Raw genomic sequence first — 24,849 nt, 5'->3', positions numbered from 1 at the left:
AAATGTGATTTGATTTGATAGCCCTATTTGGTAAAAGACTAAGTCCTTATTATGGCAAGAACAGCTCAAATAAGCAAAGAGATATGACAGTCAATCATACTTTAAGACATGAAAGACAGTTAATGTGGAACATTTCAAGAACCTTAAGTTGCTTCAGGTGCAGTTACAAAAAGCATCAAGCGATATAATGAAACTGGCTCTTATGAGGACCGCCACAGGAATGGAAGACCCAGAGTTACCTCTGCTACAGAGGATAAGTTCATTAGAGTTACCAGCCTCAGAAATTGCAGCCAAAATAAATGCTTCACAGATTTCATGTAACAGACACATCTCAACATCAACTGCTCAGAGGAGACTGTGAATCAGGCCTTCATGGTCGAATTTCAGCAAATAAACCACTACTAAAGGACACCAATAAGAAGAAGAGACTTGCTTGGGCCAAGAAACACGAGCAATAGACATTAGATCGGTGGAAATCTGTCCTTTGGTCTGATTTGAGATTTTTGGTTTCAATCGCCTTGTCTTTGTGAGACGCAGAGTAGATGAACGGATGATCTCTGCATGTGTGGTCCCACCATGAAGCATGGAGGAGGAGGTGTGATGGTGCCGGATGCTTTGCTGTTGACACTGTCTGTGATTTATTTAGAATTCAAGGCACACTTAACCAACATGACTACCACAGGATTCTGCAGTGATAAGCCATCCTGTCTGGTTTGCGCTGGGTGGGACTATAATTTGTTTTTCAACAGGACAATGACCCAACCCACCTCCAGGCTGTGTAAGGGCTATTTGGCCAAGAAGGAGAGTGATGGAGTGCTGCATCAGATGACCTGTCCTCCACAATCATCCGACCTCAACCCAATTGAGATGAGTTGGACTGCAGAAAAGAAGGGAAAACAGCCAACAAGTGCTCAGCATATGTAGGAACTCCTTCAAGATTGTTGGAAAAGCATTCCAGGTGAAGCTGGTTGAGAGAATGCCAAAAGGTTGCAAAGCTGTCATCAAGGCAAAGGGTGGCTACTTTGAAGTATCTCAAATATAAAATATATTTTGATTTGTTTAAAACTTGTTTGCTTACTACGTGATTCCATATGTGTTATTTCATAGTTTTGATGTCTTCACTATTATTCTACAATAATAGTACAAATATAGTAATACCCTTAAATTAATAGGTGTTTCCAAACTTTTGACTGGTACTGTATATGCACGGCATTTCATTCTCCCTTGTGCTTAGATTCCATCCAGACAAAGAAAAACAATGGATTTCCATGCTATAACCCTGTTGGAATGTGTGGCTTCTGCACTGTCCCACGTGCAGTGTTAGCATTTCACCTTGCAATGTGGGGCGTTACTGTGGCTCTGCCGAAACATTTTCATTGGAAAACGGGTTGCAACTGCTTATGTAGCTTACAAGTGTTAGGGAGAAAACCTTACCTCAAGACAAAGCACTAACTTCGTAAAGATGGTGTCAGCTTGGTTTCAGTGTTGTTGTCTATGTACATAAGAGGTGTGGCACATACTATTTTAGAGAGGTGAGGCTGAGGCATGACCCTTAGCCCTGAAGGTCACATCTACCGAGTGGTTAAGGTCAGGGTTGTGAGTAAGGTAAACTGGTCCTAGATCTGTAGTTAGGGTCAGCCTCTACCTCAAGCCCTGAGAGGGAGTCAGATGGTCTTCCCTGCTGCATTCAAGTCTGCAGGGAAAGAAAAAGTACCATTTAAAATATCTGCCCTTTTTTCACAAGGGACACTTAAAGGATGGCTGAACAGTAATAGAACCCCTCTACATCTACCCCTCTCCTTTCTTCCCCCCACCCTCCTTTCTTCCCTTTCTCTCCATCCCTCTTTGTTCTCTTGAATCTAGCATACCAGTAGATAGATGACCCATCAACCCAACAAGGGAGAGATGTAGGATGAACGTTTTGTTCGAGGGCCCATAGTTTTCTTTTTGCTTTTTGCTCTTGAGGCATGATTTGGCTTCACAGCAGAACTTCTTGAAAGCGTGGCTTATACTGTACCTGAATATAAGCACGGTATTGGTCATACCATGACCCACTTTCTGTCGTTGTGTTCAAGGCATTTCAAATTCTGAAATGTCTTTGAAGTCTTTGAAACTATGCCCTCAGTTAAAACTTTGACAAATTTGTACTGCTCTTCCCAAATATTAGTTAAACCTATTGAATGGTCCTTGGCTTTTGTGTTTAGGATTACTTGCAGGGAGATCTGGACAATGAGTACTTCCTTATTTGGCTGGCAAGGAATGCCCTGGCCGTATGAAAGAAGGGCCAAGATTTTGTTACCCAGGAAATGAACTACAGTATTGGCTTGGTAGACTTGGGCTCGATAGGAAGCGCTAAATATGCTGAAAGTTTGAAAGTACAGAAATGACATGCTAGCATAGTGCGCGAGTCGTACAATACAGTAGGGAGACTGTAACTTGCTCCTATGCCGTATGTGTCTTGACAACAAACAATAGAGTTGGCTCCATCACTTCCAACATGGGGACGTGGCTGAGGAGACTGTGGCTTGGAAGGCTGTGACTGTGGTACAGGACTGTGGGCAAAGAAGACAGGGTTGGACATACAGTTAAATGTATGTATTTAGTTGTAGTCTAGTTTCAGTAGACTGGCTATACACCAGCAACACCAGTCACACAAAAAAAGAGATGCAATTTGGACTTTTAGTTCAAAATTACTATGTTTATCTAACCTAATTACAGATGGCAAAGACCCAGCTTTGCCAGAATATTACATATATGTGTTCTTAATCACTACTATCCTACCATAAGTGTTTATTTGGAGATGTTCAACTGGATGTTTGAACGTACTTCTGTCTTTTAAATGCTAGCAGGCCGTGCTGTGTAGTGAAGGCACATGGAGCAGTGGTGTGACGCAGGAAAGGCTCGGGTGACTGTGTGTCTGAGACAGCCTGTCTGAGTTCACCAAGGCCGACCCATTTAAATGCAAACACTCGATACTGCACCAGCACCATGGCCCCAAGAGCCATGCATCCATAAAGCGTGTGCACCCAGACAGCATGCCGTGCAGCCAAGTTGCAAATGAAATCCATCCAAATATGGCCAGCAGCAGCTGTATGGGTTGATGTTGGCGGTAGGGGTGATTTTTGTCATTTGGTTTGGTGGGTGTCATCACTTTGCTATGGCCTACCTGCGCAGACGGAAGCAGTTTCAGTCCATTACTTTTTTTGATGTCATTTTCCATACTGTCAGACTCAGACAGTGCATGTTGAACAACACACTAGGTTTTATACTGAACAAAAATATAAACGCAACATGCAACAATTTCAATGATTTTACGGAGTTATAGTTCATGAGGAAATCAGTCAATTGAAATAAATGAATTAGGCCCTAATCTATAGATTTCACTTGTCTGGGCCTGGAAGGGCACCGGCCCACCCACAGGGGAGCCAGGTCCAGCCAATCAGAATGAGTTTTTCCCCACAAAAGGGCTTTATTACAGACAGAAATACTCCTCAGTTTCATCAGTTGTCTGGGTGGCTGGTCTCAGATGACCCCTCAGGTGAAGCCGGATGTGGAAGTCCTGGGCTGGCGTGGTTTACACGTGGTTTGCGGTTGTGAGGCCGGTTGGACATACTGTCAAATTCTCTCAAACGACATTGGAGTTGAGTCGGCTTATGGTAGAGAAATTAACATTAAATTCTCTGGCAACAGCTCTGGTGGACATTCCTGCAGTCAGCATGCCAATTGCACGCTCCCTCAAAACTTGAGACATCTGTGGCAATGTGTTATCTTGGCTAAGGATAAATGTTCACTAACAGGCACTTAAACATATTTGTGCACACAGTTTGAAAGAAATAAGCTTATTGTGCCTATGGAAAAAAATCTGGGATATTTATTTCAGCTCATGAAACATGGGACCAACACTCTACATGTTGCATTTATTTTTTGTTCAGTATACAACATTTAATGAGCATTATTAGGTCTCAAGCGCATGCAGTATTCGATCTGGATTGGAGAACCACTGCCAGTCCTGTCTGCCCCTTTGTTTCCAGTTCACTTCACCCACTTCCCCCCCCCCCAATGTCCCATTTTGGCATGGGGAATTATCCCAGATACTTTAATCCTAGAATCAATCAGTTGCTTTGGTATAACTTCCACTGCTGTTGTTTCTCTTGAGACTCCCTATCTTGGACTAGGAACAGTCTGATGAAAGTCCTCCTTATGCACATGGATCTGCGTCCAAATGGCACACTATTCCCTACATAGTGCACTACGTTTGACCACACCCTATGGAAATAGGGTTCTATATGGGACACAAGCCCTGGCCTCATTCTGTTTGCCCTCTCTTCCATCCTGCCTGGGCAGAGTGGTGCTGAAGGATCTAGGCTAGATTAGCTGTATGCAAACTAGGTTAAAGTAGAGGGGCGGAGAGAGGATTTCTGTACCAAGAGGAGAGGGTTGCCAGTGCATATTCTGTCCCAATGCTATTTTTCTTAGATGAGACGCCTGGCTGGTTCATGTACATTCATGATGGCTGACTGTCTGTGATTCTGCGTTTCACTGTGGATTAGTGCAGTGTATTGGGTGTCCCAGCAGCACAGCACAGGGCGGCTCTGAGGTCCTGTAGGGGAGGGGTGGGAGGCCCGGTTACTGGATTTCTGAACTGTAGCCTTAGTAACCACAGTAGCTAGCTATGTTTCCTGCTATAGCTACTGCGTCTCTCCGCTATGGGACTTACTGTTGACACAAAGCTGGTCAGAAAACGGCCCATTTTATTTGGCCTTAATACCTGCCAGATACCGTATGTGTTTTTCGTCAACACCCAACTCAAGTTTTGGTATGTTAAGGCTTGTACTAGTCTACATTGGCACTAAACTAGCATCTACTGTAACAGTTAAAGTAAATCGACTGCAATATTTCCACCATGTCCCAGTTTCTCATTGGCTGCAGGTTGAGTTGCTACCTGTAAAGGAAAGGTAGGACACGTGGTTGCTATGGCAACATCAAACAGGAAATGCCCTCTGGTAATGTCCAGAAGCCTTCCTGCAGTGTGTCGATTGTTGTCGCCCGCCTAAGGCTGCAGTGCAGGGAAACTCCGCTCATTGTGAGGCTGTGGACGGAGTCTCCATCCACTCTCACAATGCTCCCTTTCATTGCGAGGGGAGCGGTGAGGGGGGCTTCTGCCAAGCAGCTCAACCGTAAATGCTCCCTGGATAAAGATGCTTTGTCCCAAACAACTCCTGCTGCAACCCAAGGTCTTATTCTAAACTATTCCCGAATCTGTAATAGCCCAGGTCAGGTGCTGAAACCACTCCTGGAATGATGATTAGCTAGACCTTTATACTGGTATCAATGCATGCAGTCAAATCAAATCAAATCAAATTTTATTTGTCACATACACATGGTTAGCAGATGTTAATGCAAGTGTAGCGAAATGCTTGTGCTTCTAGTTCCGACAATGCAGTAATAACCAACAAGTAATCTAACTAACAATTCCAAAACTACTGTCTTATACACACAAGTGTAAGGGGATAAAGAATATGTACATAAAGATATATGAATGAGTGATGGTACAGAGCAGCATAGGCAAGATACAGTAGATGGTATCGAGTACCGTTTATACAGTGCCTTGCCAAAGTATTCGGCCCCCTTGAACTTTGCGACCTTTTTGCCACATTTCAGGCTTCAAACATAAAGATAGAGTTTTATATTTTTTTGTGAAGAATCAACAACAAGTGGGACACAATCATGAAGTGGAACGACATTTATTGGATATTTCAAACTTTTTTAACAAATCAAAAACTGAAAAATTGGGCGTGCAAAATTATTCAGCCCCTTTACTTTCAATGCAGCAAACTCTCTCCAGAAGTTCAGTGAGGATCTCTGAATGATCCAATGTTGACCTAAATGACTAATGATGATAAATACAATCCACCTGTGTGTAATCAAGTCTCTGTATAAATGCACCTGCACTGTGATAGTCTCAGAGGTCCGTTAAAAGTGCAGAGAGCATCATGAAGAACAAGGAACACACCAGGCAGGTCCGAGATACTGTTGTGAAGAAGTTTAAAGCGGGATTTGGATACAAAAAGATTTCCCAAGCTTTAAACATCCCAAGGAGCACTGTGCAAGCGATAATATGGAAATGGAAGGAGTATCAGACCACTGCAAATCTACCAAGACCTGGCCGTCCCTCTAAACTTTCAGCTCATACAAGGAGAAGACTGATCAGAGATGCAGCCAAGAGGCCCATGATCACCCTGGATGAACTGCAGAGATATACAGCTGAGGTGGGAGACTCTGTCCATAGGACAACAATCAGTCGTATATTGCACAAATCTGGCCTTTATGGAAGAGTGGCAAGAAGAAAGCCATTTCTTAAAGATATCCATAAAAAGTGTTGTTTAAAGTTTGCCACGAGCCACCTGGGAGACACACCAAACATGTGGAAGGAAGGTGCTCTGGTCAGATGAAACCAAAATTGAACTTTTTGGCAACAATGCAAAACGTTATGTTTGGCGTAAAAGCAACACAGCTCCTCACCCTGAACATACCATCCCCACTGTCAAACATGGTGGTGGCAGCATCATGGTTTGGGCCTGCTTTTCTTCAGCAGGGACAGGGAAGATGGTTAAAATTGATGGGAAGATGGATGGAGCCAAATACAGGACCATTCTGGAAGAAAACCTGGTGGAGTCTGCAAAAGACCTGAGACTGGGACGAAGATTTGTCTTCCAACAAGACAATGATCCAAAACATAAAGCAAAATCTACAATGGAATGGTTCAAAAATAAACATATCCAGGTGTTAGAATGGCCAAGTCAAAGTCCAGACCTGAATCCAATCGAGAATCTGTGGAAAGAACTGAAAACTGCTGTTCACAAATGCTCTCCATCCAACCTCACTGAGCTCGAGCTGTTTTGCAAGGAGGAATGGGAAAAAATTTCAGTCTCTCGATGTGCAAAACTGATAGACATACCCCAAGCGACTTACAGCTGTAATCGCAGCAAAAGGTGGCGCTACAAAGTATTAACTTAAGGGGGCTGAATAATTTTGCACCCCCAATTTTTCAGTTTTTGATTTGTTAAAAAAGTTTGAAATATCCAATAAATGTCGTTCCATTTCATGATTGTGTCCCACTTGTTGTTGATTCTTCACAAAAAAATACAGTTTTATATCTTTATGTTTGAAGCCTGAAATGTGGCAAAAGGTCGCAAAGTTCAAGGGGGCCGAATACTTTCGCAAGGCACTGTACATATGAGATGAGTATGTAAACAAAGTGGCATAGTTAAAGTGGCTAGTGATACATGTATTACATAAAGATGCAGTAGATGATATAGAGTACAGTATATACGTATACATATGAGATGAATAATGTAGGGTATGTAAACATTATATTAGGTAGCATTGTTTAAAGTGGCTAGTGATATATTTTACATCATTTCCCATCAATTCCCATTATTAAAGTGGCTGGAGTTGAGTCAGTGTGTTGGCAGCAGCCACTCAATGTTAGTGGTTGCTGTTTAACAGTCTGATGGCCTTGAGATAGAAGCTGTTTTTCAGTCTCTCGGTCCCAGGTTTGATGCACCTGTACTGACCTCGCCTTCTGGATGATAGCGGGGTGAACAGGCAGTGGCTCGGGTGGTTGTTGTCCTTGATGATCTTTATGGCCTTCCTGTAACATCGGGTGGTGTAGGTGTTCTGGAGGGCAGGTAGTTTGCCCCCGGTGATGCGTTGTGCAGACCTCACTACCCTCTGGAGAGTCATCCACCTGTTAAGAGTATTTGTCTTATGCTTATTCTGCATCGAATTATGCATAATCTGCATTTATGGCATCAAGTTTTTTTCCTAATGGATTTCAATAATATCTACTGTTTTCTATTACTATCCTATTGCTAACCTATGACTACTTCATGCTAATATACTGAAGAAAAATATAAACGCAACATGTGTTGGTCCCATGTTTCTTGAACTGAAATACGCACAAGAAATGCATTGGTAAGTGTTTGTCTGTAATCAATCCCTTTTGTGGAGAAAAACAAATTCTGATTGGCTGGGCCTGGCTCCCCACATGACTGTGACCCTGCCCTGTCATGTGAAATCCATAAATGAAGGCCTAATGAATTTATTTCAATTGACTGATTTCCTTACATTAACTGTAATTTAGTAAAATCATTGAAATTGTTGCATTTATATTTTTGTTCAATATATGTAATATCCTGTTACTATGTTTTCTGTGTCGCTTGAATTCCTGTCTCTACCACTCTGACTATTTCAAATGTGTTCCTTAGAGAAATCTTTCCCGGAATTTTTTTCCCTCCTTAATCCTGAGTCCTTAATAAAGGTGCAGCTCCTTGTGCTTTTGTAGTCCATCCTTTTGATTGTGGGGCCCAAAATCCTATAGAGAGCTGTTGTCCTGGAGCTCAGCCCCTCAACCAGCTTTAGCAGGGGTTTGTTTGCAACTCTCACACTGAAGAAAGAAAGAGAATGGGCCCGACAGGAGGGAATCCCGTCTTTATTGCACTCCCCCTCACAACCCAACAGCAATAACGTGGGGGAGTTTGTGTGTAGTGTGTGTGTTTATATATATTGTGTGTGTTTTTTTATATATATATATATATATATATATATATATATATATATATATATATATATATATATATATATATATATATATATATATATATATATATATATATATATATATATATATATACACTCGAGGTTAATTGAAGTCAGTGGTCATCAATGACATTGTAAAAATCCCAATCTAAACATAGAACATATGCAACAGGCTATATTTGGTGGCTAATTTGTCTACATGTGAAGGGGGCACCATAGTGTACTGTAAAACGAAACCGCGTCAGCACTTTCTGGAATACCTATTATGTGTGTCCCCCCCCCCCTCTCTGAGTCGTCCTTTCTCTCTTTCATTCGTTCGCTCCTTCTCCTTTCTCTCTCTCTTCTCTTTCCTGCGTCTCTCTAATGAATACTTGGAGAATGTAGACAAAGCGGGTGTATTGAGAGACTGGCTGTGGCCAGACTGTGTATGGATTTTCCCTTTTCTTTGCTAAGTCTTTTGTTACACTGCTGCACCACCACTTTTAGCAGCGATGTCAAATAAAATAAAAAGTCGGTATCCAGCCAGCGATTTGTTATTGGCATCTCGGGAATCGCGTTAGTTTATGGTTACATACTGGAAGGTATGATTACTTTTGTAGTTGTGAATCGGTTATGATAGAATTAAAACAATGTAATTCTAGCCATTACAATTTTATCATTTATCCACGGTTTTATTGAATGTATTGAATTAGCCACCAAATATAGCCTGTTGCATATGTTCTATGTTTAGTTTGGGATTTTTACAATGTCATTGATGACCACTGACTTCAATTAACCTCGAGTGGAAATTTAGCAGTAGAACTAATGACGATGCTTTGATGAAACTGTACTGCAGAATGCTCAACATACACTGCTGTGTGCTCAGTGTCTCTCCCTAGTGGTCACACGAGAATAGTGTATGTCTGCCCATTCAGGCACTGAAGGAATGAATGAATAAAGAGGCGATCTGTGATTCAATTTAAATTAATTTCAAAGTAAAAAAAAAAAAAAATGTATATCACCTTTCATAGGCAAAAAGGAGACTGTGAAAATAAATTATTCACAACTGGGTGTAGTATATTTCCACATATTCCTATAGCACACTGCATGAGGGAGGGGTCCTTTTCATTCAAGCAGACTCATTATAGTCCCCTCCTAGACAGGGGAGTCTGCTCATATAGCAGCAGTATGTGCCCCCTCTACTGGCCATTGTAGTACTACTACTGCTCCCAGCAAGCGATTACCCCCTGTTAGCCCCCTTCTCCCATGTGCTACAGAATGGGTCATGGCCGTTTGGTGATACTGGTTGGCCTATTGGTGAGGGAGACTGCGGGGGTCCATCAAGGGGTACTTCTGCGCCCAAGCCATCCGTGCCCCTTCCTGAACGGTTGGATCCCTTTGTTATCTTCTGACGCCCACCCGTGCCATTTGCTGGAGAAACAAGGACAACGTTTTATCTCTGACTCTGCTTGTTTTAAGGTGATTTGTTTGGTGCTTCTTGACTGTACACCAGAGCAGATGTATGTTATATAATATAACATTTTAGATGATTTTTAAAATTATTCTATGCATAAAAGAGATGCACAGTTTAACTAACGTAATCATTCACTGCATCGTAATATGGGGCTGATGGATGGAGTCAACCATTAAACCCCAAGATCTATGGGGCTTTGCAGCACAGCTACTGTAGAGCACAACGTTGGGAGGCATTTCACTCATCTCAACAGTAGGTGTCGCCACCAATAAGGGAAAGCCCAAAGGGCACAATTAAAACAGGGATGAGGAGGACAGAGCACGCTGCTCAATAGATGGATTGCAATTAGACTCAAACCCCAGTCAATAACTGTGGAATTATAATTTGGCATCATTAGCTGACCTATCCTAGGATTCTGTATGTTTTTATTTGGAACATGGTTGTCTGTTGCTGACTGTTTCTGACATAATGACCACGCAGACATCTTTCTCAGTTTCCTCCTGCTAGTTAAATGATGAATGGTGCTGGGTGCCACTGCTCCCTCCAATAGGGATCAGAGCCACTCTAGGAAGGTCACAGGTTGAGACCTCTGACCTAGGCGTTTACAGGCCCACGTACCAGCTGGCCCTTTACTACAATAACTGAACCGCACTGCTGTCACTTGTTGAAGAATGGCTCCCTCACTTGCGAGACCGCTGAAGTCCAAGCTCTGAGTATGGGGTGAAGCGGAAACTAGATGCCCCTTAATACAGACAGTACTCCCCTCCCCCAGTGCTGTCCCATCCCCTCCCATCTCCCCTGCCATTTCAGTAGAAAACCCTTGCATCAAATCCATTTTGGAGGAGACTGATGACAGAGAGCATCGGGGGGAAAACTATTTGTCCATTTTCTTTTTCTACTGTCAGGTTTGTGATCCGTTTGAACCAGGGATTTGTTGGAACTGTTTGAGTCCTGGTTTTAAACATTTTGATCATTGAAGTGGTTGATATTGTTCCCTCCTCCCATCTCTAACCCACCACCACCACTACCATTTCTCACCTTGGCCACAGATCACAGAGCTGCTGGTGATAATGGTAACAACTGGCATGTGTCATAAGCCGGATGCCCTTTGATCCTGCCCTACTTCAACGCCCCTTTGTCATTCAAATCAACTCATTAATAATTCAACCCCTTGGATGGAGGGAAGGAGGGCGGAGAAAGAGGGGGGAGGAGAAGTCTGTGAGTCAGAAATACGACCTGCGGCTATGTCTGCAACCCAGACAGGGCTCTCCACTTTTTAGTAACCCGACCATGAGACAGACTAACAAAGGCTCCGGGGTGAAGTTTCCCCTAGGTACAGAGCTAGGATCAGCTTCCCCTCCCCCAATCCTAACCTTAACAATTAGTGGGGAAATGCAAAAACTGACCCAGGATCACTGTCTAGGGCCCACTTCATCCTATATCTAACAAAGGGAAGAGAGGAGAGAACCCCTGGACCTTTCTGAATGCCCCTCGGACAAAGCCAGGCTAAAGCCAGATATGGGATTTGTCCCTACGTAGTCCACCACCTTTTGAGTGCACTATAGAGAATAGGGTGCCATTTTGGGACACAGACATTGAAAGACAGGAAGTGAAGGAGCTCTGAAGGAGGCCCTTTCCCATTGTGAAGTGGGCTTTGGAGGCAGAACGGATATTAGCAGGCTCATTAGACATGGTGGTGCACATAGCTGTGTCCAACCAGGAACTGTTCTTTCTTTTTGGATACAGAGTCTGAATCTTTTCCTCGCTGACCAATGATCGTGCTTTAGACTATCATGGTAACACGGCCTATCTATATCACGATATTGTGTATAGATGACAGATGGCTTTTCCGCTACATTTGTGATCCTGTTACTTGAGAGGCAACAGTCGGAGCAGTCGGACACATAGGTTGTAGTGATTTAGGTTTGACACTGTGCCCTAGGTTTGTAATATACAGTGTGTCCCGTTTAAGAGCCACTTGTCCTTTTTTGAGAATCAATTGTGCTGAGGGGTTGACCGTGGCCTCTGGGCTCGTTGCTTGGGGGTGGGAATGGCTAACTGAAGATAACCTCCCCAGTCCCTGTTCTCAAACAGCCAGGCACACAGCATGCCCTTATCTACCAATGGAATGCAACAGCTGTGGTGGGGGGCCGGCGGGGTGGGCCGGCTCAAACCCCCCTACCGGGGCCCCCACTCCCCCTCTTCGCCGGGCTCCTGCTCCTGAAAGGCAGCTCAACTAAAAAGTGTGCTGCGAGACAGTGAGAGCCTCGGCAGGGCTGCACTGCAAAAACACAGAGGTTGAGAGGGTTAAGAGAGAACGAAGGCGAGGGAGAGAGCTGGAAAAGAGCACAAAGAGGAGGAAAGTGGAGCAAGGGAGGGGATTTGAACGCCCGGGTGAGGAGGAAGAGAGGCAGAGGGAGAGGGAAAGACAAAAGAAAGAGAGGGAGACGTAGTAGGAGCAGGGGGAAGCGAGGGGACGGAGCAAATGGCTACGGAGGAGACGGCAGGGGGAGCGCGCAAAGCCACCAAGAGCAAACTGTTTGAGTTCCTGGTCCATGGAGTGGTGAGTAGCCTAGTAGCGCTGTCTCTCATTGAGAGCGAGAGAACCAGACCCCGGCGTGTGTTATGTGTGACTACTCAAGCATGTCTGTGTGTGTGAGGGGGAGAGCGAGAGCGTCGGCACAGCGCAGATGCGGTCTGTGTGTGAGAGCGAGATAGCTGGGAAAGCCGTCCAATGTGAAGGTTATTTCCAGTCCCCCTGAATCCCACACTCGTTTCCTTTTGAAGACTGGAGGGAAGGAGAGAGAGAGAGGGAGCAGAGTGTCACAGGCATTTGTAATACAAAAAGAGGGAAAGGGAGAGAAGAGAGCGTGGGGCTAGTAGCAGCCCCCCCCCGACTACCAGAGCACACTGAGCATGCTTGGAGTCAAAGGCAGCCAGTGAGTGGGGGAAGCGACCAGCTCATTCAAAACAGTCTCAGAGCAGTCGTAAGATGAGCACGCTGCTATGATCATTTGAACATATATGGTCATGTGGCTTCGGTTTGAATGAATGTTTTTGGAGCTTGCTTCAGTGGGGATAACAAATGCTTGAAATGCAGGAAGTTGAGCTTATTTAATCTTACTTAAAATAAGTCATTAGTGAGCGAATTTCACATGGTTGGGGGAAAGGCATAAGGTTAGTCACTGCTGTCATAACATATGGAGTATTAACTGACTTGGGAATACCACTGTGACTTGTTTTGGTAACAAAATGATGATAAGCAGAATGCTGTGATTGTGTAGTTGTTATGAATGTGTGTGTGTGTGTTTTGTTTAGACTGACATAGTTAAAACCCAAAGACATCAGGCTGTCATAAAGATTGTTCCTTATCGAGTCCCAGAAGTGGGCATCTATGTCTTCACAAATCCATCTATTACAAGTTATAAGGCCTATGACTAAATCAAAATTATATCAATTGTATTGGACATTTAAAGACATGCTCCGGTACTTTGGTGACTGAGAAAGTCTTTAAAACCTCCCGCTTTGGGCTGGATGTGTCAATGTGTAGTTCATACACGTATAATCGATGAGTGGAATCACTGCCTTACCTCAATTAGCCACGAAATCCCTAGTTTGAAAGCGACTGTTTTCTTGAACCCGTCCCACGCCATTTCAAATTAGGGATTTCGTGGATAATTGAGGTAAGATAGTAATTCTGCTCATAGATTATGCATGTATGAACTACACATTGACACACCCAGCCCAAAGCGGGAGGTTTTAAAAAAGACCTGAGGTTATCCAATAGGTTTCCTGGGCCCCAGAGTTTTTCCTGATCTGGTAATAGGCTAATCTAACCAACTCCGGACCCTAATTGTAGCGTATGACATAGTAATAAGGTAGCTGTATAAGGGCTATGATGGCACCAGGTACTTTTTGTAATCAGTTCATATGGTTTAAAAAAAAACTCCTGGAAAAACTCCTGGCCCTATGGAGGATGAAAACATTAAAACCCTTTACACGACAAAGAGACAACACCTGCGATTGAACAAAAACTAACAGGGCTGAGCTCGCTGTATGCAGGGTTTCATCATATAGGCCTTGGTATCTGTAATTAAAAAGATACTCACACAGTATGTCATCACTATTGTGTTGATGATTGATTCATTCCAGTCAGTCATTTTGGATTAAAAAGGCCTAGGTAGCCTAGCCACCCAAAGTGTGAATATCAACCAAATTTGATCGCACACAAGTAAATAGGGCTATTTTAGGCTATAAATACATAGCTTAGGCTACAAAAAACATGATGTTACTTTTCCCCTGGCCCAGGTGGGATCAGAACGCATAGGCTTCTCTAGGCTACCTGCAGCTGTGGTTGTTATCTGTAGGCTACAGTTGATCAGACTGAAGCACAGACTAATTGTACACGTTGACATATCATGAGGCAATTTCTTTTGTTGTTGTTGGTGGTGGCGGGTATGAGCTTCCATATAAAACAGCTTGTCATGGTAAATTCACTTATACCCACATTTTCAGTCACAATTTGCATGATTTTGAAGCCTAAAATGATAAAAATGAAGCCTGGTTTGTTGTAATGTTGTGAGGTAGGCCCACTGTACTTTTTTTTATTTTTATGAGAGGGTTAATCGTTAATTTTTGATTGTCTCACGTCACTTGATGAAGACATGTCTCTGTGCTTTTGTTTTGAAGCTAAAATAAAAAAAAGTGTAGTCTACAGACCAGAAAATAAACCCTTTAATTGTCTAGGCCACAGGAGGCTGCTGAGGGGAGAACGGCACATAACAATGTCTGGAACCAAGCGAATGGAACGGTATCAAACACGTGTTGGATACCGTTCCATTGAATCCGTTCCAGCCCTTACTATGAGGCCGTCCTCCCCAATTAAGGTGCCACCAAGCCGCCTGTGGTCCGCACATAAAATCAGCAAAAAAAGAAACGTCCTCTCACTGTCAACTGCGTTTATTTTCAGCAAACGTAACATGTGTAAATATTTGTATGAACATAACAAGATTCAACAACTGAGACATAAACTGAACAAGTTCCACAGACATGTGACTAACAGAAATGGAATAATGTGAATAAAGGGGGGGTCAACATCAAAAGTATCAGTCAGTATCTGCTGTGGCCACCAGCTGCAATAAGTACTGCAGTGCATCGCCTCCTCGTGGACTGCACCAGATTTGCCAGTTCTTGCTGTGAGATGTTACCCCACTCTTCCACCAAGGCACCTGCAAGTTCCCAGACATTTCTAGGGGGAATGGCCCTAGCCCTCACCCTCCGATCCAACAGGTCCCAGACGTGCTCAATGGGATTGAGATCCGTGCTCTTCGCTGGCCATGGCAGAACACTGTCTTGCAGGAAATCACGCACAGAATGTGCAGTATGACTGGTGGCATTGTCATGCTGGAGGGTCATGTCAGGATGAGCCTGCAGGAAGGGTACCACATAAGGAAGGAGGATGTCTTCCCTGTAACGCACAGCGTTGAGATTTCCTGCAATGACAACAAGCTCAGTCCGATGATGCTGTGACACACGCCCCAGACCATGACGGACCCTCCACCTCTAAATCGATCCCGCTCCCGAGTATAGGCCTTGGTGTAACGCTCATCCCTTCGACGATAAACGAGAATCCGACCATCACCCCTGGTGAGACAAAACCGCAACTCGTCAGTGAAGAGCACTTTTTGCCAGTCCTGTCTGGTCCAGCAACAGTGGGTTTGTGCCCATAGGCGACGTTGTCTTAGGCATCTCACAGTTTGAACGTTGCAATTTATTGCCCTGGCCACATCTGCAGTCCTCATGTCTCCATGCAGCATGCCCAAAGCACATTCACGCAGATGAGCAGGGACCCTGGGCATCTTTCTTTTGGTGTTTTTCAGAGTCAGTAGAAAGGCCTCTTTAGTGTCCTAAGTTTTCATAACTGTGACCTTAATTGCCTACCGTCCGTAAGCTGTTACTGCCTTAACGACCGTTCCACAGGTGCATGTTCATTAATTGTTTATGGTGACCAAGCATGGGAAACAGTGTTTAAACCCTTTACAATGAAGATCTGTGAAGTTATTTTGATTTTTATTAATTATCTTTGAAAGACAGGGTCCTGAAAAGGGGACTTTTTTATTTTATTTGCTGAGTTTACATGCTTGTGAATTGTTGCATTATTCAAGAGTGTAATGAGGTTTTGAAGAAAAATTACAGTCATTGTTGAATAGTTTGTGCTTACTGGCTAGTGGCTACTGTGATATTCACAGTCCATTTGAGCTGCGGACCAAGAATGTGCCGTTGCCAGCCACAACGAAAGGTAAGGCAAGGATGTCATGTGAATTGAAAAGTAGAGTTCTCTTTCTCCACTCAGACTCTCCTTCATATCTTGTAGTGGGAATAGGGCAAGTGTACAGTGCCTTGCCAGGGTTATGTTCAGGCTTTTTAGGGGCTGTATAAGGTTTAACCCAGCACAGACTTAGGGAAACAATGAGCAGAGGCGATGGATGAGCCAGATGACTATCCTCTCAACAGACCAATTAACCTTGATGAGTCTCCCTCTCTCTCGCACTACTCCAGGCCAAATATTTCACCTGCTTATTGTCCTTCATACCTGCCTCTTCTCTCAATAGATTTGAAGGAGTGGAATCGTCTTGATTATCATATTCACTGCAATGCCGGCGAGTTACGAGACTCCGGCTCACTGTGAAGACTGCCGAGTAGGGAAATATTTTGACGTACGGGCAGGTATCTTTCAAGTTTGTTAGTTTGTGGGGAGCAGTGACGCTTTACTTTCTGTTTCACTCCCACGATGCATCCCAAATGGCAACCGATTCCCCATAGGGTATAGTCCAATAGGGCTCTGGTCAAAAGTAGTGCACTATAAAGGGAAAAAGGTGCCGTTTGAGACTCACCCCGATGAACATTTACCACAGTTAGGTAAAGACAACACTACCCTCCCTCCAGAGATAGAACATCTGAAAGGCCAGCCACATTCCTTCAGAAACAGACATATACACTGTTGCACGGATGTGGAGCTGTGAAGGTCGTGGTGTTCCAGCCTCCGGCAGGAATGTGTACGCGTGTGTGTGTGTGTGTGTGTGTGTGTGTGTTTCAGTCAGTGGGGGGAGAGGTATCTTGGAGATGGGTTTGGAGGCCTGGTTGGTAGGCGGCCCTGAGAACTAGAGCCTCTCTCCTCCTCCTCCTGTACATGTTTAGATGTGGAGGTCACAGAGGGCCTTTGTCTGTGGGGGGATACAGGCCCTTCAGCGCTCTGCGTGGGAGACATGGATAAGCCCAAGAGTGTGTGTATGTGTGTGTGACTGCTATCGTGAACTTTGCCCTGCCCTCCTAGAAGATTCTATTACTGAGCTTCTCCACCATTGCGGTGAGCTGTGGGTCAGATAAAATGCCTCAGTGGCTTTTCCTCACCCAGAGACTTTAGTCCTAGGAATCATCCACAGTGCAGTCCATTGAATCACATTTTTAGTTCTGTGGGTTAACTTCACTGTGGCCTCTCCAAATCCAATCACCTCTCCTACAGAGACCATCACAGGTCTCAGATATCCATCCACATGGCAGATTAGATTGCTGCCTGGCTGGCTGACAGAGTTGCGGTGGAGTGAATTCAGTGTATCAGATATGGGGTGCTGTTGGCATGGATTTGTAGGGGACAATACTAAAGAGGAGGACCACTCAATAGAGCACATCCTATTATCCAATAGGGCACGTCCAGTTATCCAGTTGGGCACGTCCTTCTTTAGACTTCAGAGGAACCCAGTTGGTTGACCCATTATTTTCCCATTCGCATTACCATTCCTTCAATCAAGTCTCTCCCTATGTGCTCCCAGCTCCCAGTGTGCCACACGACACACTCCAGCCCAGATAGGAAGTGAACAGTGGGGAAGGAGAAGCGCCAGGGTCGTCTTGTCAAGGTAACCGGAGAGAGACCAGCCAGCAGCACCCAGAACCCGGTACAGTAGGGGGGCTTTCGTTCGCCGTTTATTCGCTTGCGGTGTGTTATAGAGACCGGATGTCATTTTTGCCCTTTTTCTACACGTACAATCGGTTTGCACTCAGTTTGCAAATTGCGCCCGGTACTGTGTTCAGAGGTGCTAAGTACTCTCGGCCGGCAGCAGCTCGACAATCCTACCGGTCTGTCCATGCCTTAAGAGCTACTCTCTCTGTCTCTCTCTGCCCAGGCCTCAGAGAGACCACACATCTGCTTCTCCCTCCCTTCCTGGCTCCAGCCCTCAGGCTGCAGAGTGACAGCAGCACCTGTGTGACTGTGACTGGGAGAGGACATGGACTCCATTGCACCACAGCCTCTCTCTGCCTCACTGACTGGCTGGCCTCCATTATTTTAGTACTTATTAGGATCCCCAATTAGCGGCTACTCTTCCTGCGGTCCAAACAGGAAACAACATAACAAATAAAATACATAAATATACATACATAGCACTACATTTACATTACAAATGAGCAATTCAGCAGATGCTCCCATCCAGAGCAAACCACTGCTAGTGCATTAATCTTAAGATAGCCAGGTGAGAAAACCACATATCACAATCGTATCCCAACCACGTATCACATACATCATACAATACCAAATGCATAACCATTTCTGTGTCTCTTCACAGTCCCCGTTTTTGAAATTTTTTAATCTGGTTTTATTGCTAGCTCGAATTACCTGGGGTGGCAGAGAGTTCCATTTAGCCATGGCTCTGCTTTAATACTGTTTCCCAGCTTCCGTTCTGGAATTGGGGACTGTGAAGAGACCTCTGGTTGCATGTCTTGTGTGATACAGATGAGTGTCCAAACAGAGAGTGCGGTACCTTCAACGCCTCGTTCAAAGACCAATATTGATGCAGTCAATCTCTTCTCAACTTTGAGCTAGGAGAGATAGACATGCGTGTCATTGACATTCTTCCTCCGTGTACATTTTAAAGGGCACTAGGTCATATGAAATTTAAAGTCACAGTCACAGACTATGGCATGGCTGTGGCTATTGGTGTTATTTGAACATTTTGAGTGTAGAATATATTTAAAAAATTGTAGAGACCCTGTTTGCCCATTGCCATTTGTTCCTCAAGTTACGCTGGTCATAAAATTGCCGTTTTTGCAACTGTTTCCCCATGTGGGCCTGCTGTTATTATGGTTGCAAATGGCACCATAAGCCCTAATATAGTGCACTACTTTTAACCAGAGCACTATGGGCCCTGGTTAATAGTAGTGCACTATAAAGGGAATATGGTGCCATTTGGGATGCTTTCTGTTAATGTTTAAAGAGCATGTTTGGTCATCCAGTGAACTCTCTGACAGGGACATCTGCAGCCCCAGGGTAGAAATAGGGGTGACCCACTATGCAGAAACTGGTTAAATCAACATTGTTTCTCCGTAATTTGTCAACGTATTGTGATGTGGAATCTATGTGGAAAATACTTTGGATTTGAAAAATAACGTTTATATACACTATAAGAAAAAACTATGGGCTGGGCAGCACCTCCTACTGGAGAATGTATCTATCTAGAGCTACCATTTTGTCTCCCGTCCAGATGTTTAACCAAACCCTGCTTAGCTATGATATTTGTCACTGATTATTAGTGCTATTGTGAGAATGATAGTGGAGAGATCTCCACTTAAAAAAAGAAATACATTCACTGTTGCTTTCCAAGTCATTCCAAAGGGTAGGTTTAACAAAGCAAATGAAATGTGGCCATACTCTCTATAAGCCATATATCATCAATGATACTATTTAGGCCTATATAGCGTTTGCAAAGTCAACAACAGTTATTGTTTCAATTCAACCCAACATTTGAACTAAAAATACAATAGGCGTAGGGTTTCAAGCTCTGGTTGATTTCAAATGTAATGATATTTAGTGATACTGAACTCAATCAAATCAAACTTTATTTGAAGTGCATTTAAAGTTTGTTTTGATTTAGTCCTATTCTTTAACTTCAATTTTTGGTTGAGATGGAGACGTGAATCCATCATATCAATTATTAATTTTTAGACAAGCTTGAATTAATGCCAGTGGCACAGATGGAACTATCTAAGTGGAATATAAATCTCCTTCAGATGTTAATATTTGGTTGCATTGACAAAGAAAAAACATTCAATAATCACTTTTGAACTACAATAAATAGCCTGGTCGACAAGTTTAAAAAACGTGATATGTTGGATTCATGTCTCCAACTCAGCCAAACATAAGTGTAGGTTATCATATAACATGCTGACCAGACCGGACACGTGGCGTGCGTGAGCGTCGCAAAATACATTTAGAAATCCATGTTATTCAATTATTGCACCCACACTGCTTGCGCGCGACAATGAGCGTCTGCGTTGCCACGGGCTAAAATAGAAGTCATTCCTATTTCTGACGCAGATCGTGCTGCAAGTCCTACCTCTCCCATCTCCTCATTGGTTTATAGAAGCAGGTACCCAAGTGCCATCTCCTCATTGGTTATACCCACGTGGGTGATTGAAAGACGAACTGTGTTACCGGTTGTCGTGGTAATACAATGAAAGTTTAGATGCGACCACCATATAAGTTCAAAGATGAAAAAGCCTGGAAGGAGGAGAGATGACTAGAAATGATTTGGTTGGCCGTTTTATGTGTGGATTAATTTTCGGAGTAGAGGACCTTGTGCATTGCAGGTAAAATAACAACTCAATGTTTATATCCCAGGACAAATTAGCTAGCAACAGCACGTTAGCTAAATAGGACACATTAACGTTAGCTAGCAAGTGCACGCTAACTAGCTAAATTGCCATACATGTCTAATGCTTTTCGACCAGTCCCTAAATTAATGTCATTGGTTCAGAGTTTATTTTGATATTTTAACCTGCATGTTTTGATCGCACTTGGTGTGGGGGGGGCAAAATAAATGTATGCACGATGGCGCACGCGCGCAGCCGGTTTAGGTTCCGTGTATGTTCAAGATGGAGTGCATGTTCAAGATGGAGTGTATGTTCAAGATGGAGTGCATGTTCAAGATGGAGTGTATGTTCAAGATGGAGTGCATGTTCAAGATGGAGTGTATGTTCAAGATGGAGTGTATGTTCAAGATGGAGTGTATGTTCAAGATGGAGTGTATGTTCAAGATGGAGTGTATGTTCAAGATGGAGTGTATGTTCAAGATGGAGTGCATGTTCAAGATGGAGTGCATGTTCAAGATGGAGTGTATGTTCAAGATGGAGTGTATGTTCAAGATGGAGTGTATGTTCAAGATGGAGTGCATGTTCAAGATGGAGTGTATGTTCAAGATGGAGTGCATGTTCAAGATGGAGTGCATGTTCAAGATGGAGTGTATGTTCAAGATGGAGTGTATGTTCAAGATGGAGTGTATGTTCAAGATGGAGTGCATGTTCAAGATGGAGTGCATGTTCAAGATGGAGTGTATGTTCAAGATGGAGTGTATGTTCAAGATGGAGTGTATGTTCAAGATGGAGTGTATGTTCAAGATGGAGTGTATGTTCAAGATGGAGTGTATGTTCAAGATGGAGTGTATGTTCAAGATGGAGTGCATGTTCAAGATGGAGTGTATGTTCAAGATGGAGTGCATAGGTCGTCGCAGGTCTGTGGAGATCTTGCTGTAATGATCTGTGCAGATTCCTAAACAGCATTGATCACTTGCATCATTTACTTTGAATGTAATTTCAACTGCATCCAGTTCATTTGGTTCTGCTTTTAGATGAAGCACAGTGATAACACATTCATCTGTTGTATAAACAAACAAAATATCGGACATGGTCTTTCCATTGGAATTTGGTTGTGCTTTTAGATGGTTTGAAAGCATCGTGAAAACACATCGGAAGTTCAACTAACCTTTGGCTGTCTTTTTGAGTGGGTAAATATAGGTTGTAATCTCGTTGATCAACGTCTTAACCAAATATGACCTAGTTATCCACTTTGCAATGACATGGTGTGCCCAGTGGGAACCCGGGGTCACAGTAGTGACGCAAACGTCTCTGTCTGCTCCCAACGTCTCCCACAACTCTTATTTCACACAGTCACTCAACCAAATAAGTGTAGGAGTAAACTGATATTGTCATGAGTGCTGTTGATGATTCAGAGTGTTTGGGGTGCGCTTGTTCAGATGTCAGTACGTGTCTTTGTCTGATTTTGATAGTTGACGTGCATACAGTATATTAGCTTTTCTCCCAATACCCACCAACTGGGATGATCTTGTTTTCACAACAGAAAACCTGCTCTATTTCGCCTACGGGGGAATGAGAAATGTCAAAAGCACTAGTTTAATAAAGCATGGGTGATAGGAGATAATCCCCGAGATTTTGTTTGGCAGTACACCGCTAGTCATATATGGCCTGTTACTGTGTTCTGTCTGTTATTGTTCCCAGGAGAACTAGGGAGGTGGTGGTCGGTAATGTGGTACATTGTCACTCCGCTTCCTACTCTGCGAGGTGCCATATTTCACAGCCAATCAGGGCACCATTCTGCAGAGACACTTAAAGAATTCAATTCCAAAACGCTATATGTCCATTTTCACAAACGTTGTAAATTATAAGCTTTTGCTTTTAAAAGAACTTTGAGAAAGATTGGTGTGTTTTTTTTTTCTTCGCCATCAAATCGTGGCATGGGTTTGTTCAATGACTGACATAGATTTCAAAACAAATCCATCACTTGATGGTTTCATTTTAAAGAGACAAAATAATGTTTTGATGCAAAACGCCGTATATCCTCCTCACTCTCAGAGAAGTATGTAGTAATGCGAGTCAAATGTAACAAATAACTACGTTTGAACTCTACAAATGGTACATTTGTGACATCGATATTTGTAAAAGTGTTTCAAAAATGAATCAATACGAGACCTGTCACGTGTATGTCAAATATTTACATTTGACCTTTAAGTCATGTAGCAGGTGCTCTTATCCATGGCTATTTACAGTTAGTGCATTGATCTTAAGATAGCTCGGTGAGACAACAACATATCACAGTCAAATATACAGGATACAAACATTGTATAGCGTTTTGCAACAAATCCTATATTAATACACATTTAGAATCTACAAATAAAAACTCGAAGAACAGTAATATTTTACACACATGAAGGTATCCATACGCAATCATTTCTGATGGAAAAACAAATTGGTGGCTTTTTGGAATGAAAATCTTCAGTATGTGACTGATAATAGGACTAGGCCTTAAGGCTCTTAAGGCTCTGGTTAAATGTAATGCACTATATAGGGAATAGGGCACCGTCTGGGATGCACCTCGGAGGCTTTTAAACTCTCCTACCAAGACCACTTCCATACGAAGGTGTAAAGGTGATTGTTTGACAGATCGCAAGGGCTCCTCTCTCATCTATTTGTTATGAATAAGAAGTGGATATTGAAGGAGTCAGGACAGGAGGTGTATGAAAGAATAGGTTACAGGGTTGGGCAGGTTACCTTCTCAAATGTAATCCATTACAGTTACTGTAATTACCTGTCCAAAATTGTAATCAGAAACGTAATTATTTTTTTTACTTAGTAACGTAATCTGATTACATTCAGTTACTTTTAGATTACGTCCACCTTTAAAAGGCATTGGAAGAATACAAAAATGTATGTTAAAGTTTACATAGCTGGCCAGATATGGATGTTCAATTTCACTTAATGGGTTGGTTATGTAGGCTTCTTCTAACCCATAGCTTTCTACTACATACAATAATACGATTAAATTCTATCGTTAACCAAAGTCTATCAGGATTCCAGTCATTCCAATAAATGTTATACCCCTTGATCTTCAAGAATAGGACTTGTAAATATGGAAGCATAGATTAGCCAAATTGTTTTACCTGAGCATAACCCCAAAACTAAGGACTTATTAGCCAGCCCAACTCGATTGTTTATGATTTTGTTGTCATGGAGGACTGTTTGTGCTCATTGATTTCGAGTTGAAAAATAAATGCTGCTCTCATTGAATGGCATGCTTTGTGCACTACTGTAAAGTGCTTTTACATGTGAAAAATGAAGGCCATATGCAGGATTTGCTATAGGCCTATTGTTGAACTTTTTGTTGGTGACACTTTGATATCTTGATAATATGCAGCTGTTTAAAGGGGAAATCCCTCTGTTTTGGTAAAAAAGAAAACTGAGGGATGGGCCTGGAGAAATGTAACCACTCTCAGATTAATGGACAGTGCTATGGATGCAAGGACTGACCATCCATGATATCAACAGTATTGTTTTAACCTGATGTTATGAGGCTATACAGTGTTTTTTTATGTTTACAAACATTGGAGAAAAACAAGCTTATATTTTGGATTCTCATGGAGTGTGACAGTTGAACTAAGCTCACGAGGCTACATATTGCCCCTTTAAGTCTATCAAAAGTGTGCGAGTTTGAGCATGTGCCCATTAGGCCTATAGATAAATAAAATAAAAAAAGATCAGCATGAATTAGATTGAGCAATGAAAGCCCCACTTTTATTCCATAGGCTGCGATCCCCACTGTGCAGCTGTTGATAGGAAGCTTAAACTTCTTGAATTGAACCATTATTAATGTTCAAATACAAATTTAGATTTGTTAACAGCCACCCACAACAACTACAATCCGTAAGGCGCAAATAACTAAATGTGAGAGCAGCAGTGTGATTCACATCAATGCGCTATGTAGATATCAATAATAAGTGATATCTGTATCGCCGTAGACGACACCACTGCTGTCATCCTCACCTCCAAGCGTTTATTCAAGTTGGATAATCTTTGGCCGACAGCAGTCGCACCATTGGAAGACACAGCTTGGACTGTAGCCTACAAAAGCCTATTCCTGCTCTTTTCCCACGATCCATCAAACACATTTGGTGTGT

The 24,849-nt window shown here is 43.0% G+C and overlaps 1 protein-coding gene across 5 annotated transcripts in view; it reads left to right on the top strand.

Annotated features, from left to right (window-relative positions):
* Positions 1-24,849, top strand: part of LOC135517441 (SWI/SNF-related matrix-associated actin-dependent regulator of chromatin subfamily D member 3) — a 50,479-nt gene that overhangs the window by 8,371 nt on the left and 17,259 nt on the right. For 4 of the 5 annotated variants that reach the window (XM_064941737.1, XM_064941736.1, XM_064941734.1 and 1 more), the window contains exon 1: positions 12,275-12,617. The exons of the other annotated variant lie outside the window; for it this stretch is intronic. In XM_064941737.1, the coding sequence (XP_064797809.1) occupies positions 12,540-12,617 (78 nt within the window). In that variant the 5' untranslated portion in view covers positions 12,275-12,539. Of the gene's footprint in view, positions 1-12,274; positions 12,618-24,849 lie in introns of those variants that run through there. 5 annotated transcript variants of the gene reach the window in all.

Source organism: Oncorhynchus masou, chromosome 28 (assembly GCF_036934945.1).
Source record: "Oncorhynchus masou masou isolate Uvic2021 chromosome 28, UVic_Omas_1.1, whole genome shotgun sequence".
NCBI classification, from domain to species: Eukaryota; Metazoa; Chordata; class Actinopteri; order Salmoniformes; family Salmonidae; genus Oncorhynchus; species Oncorhynchus masou.
This window is presented reverse-complemented; position numbering and strand designations above follow the sequence as displayed.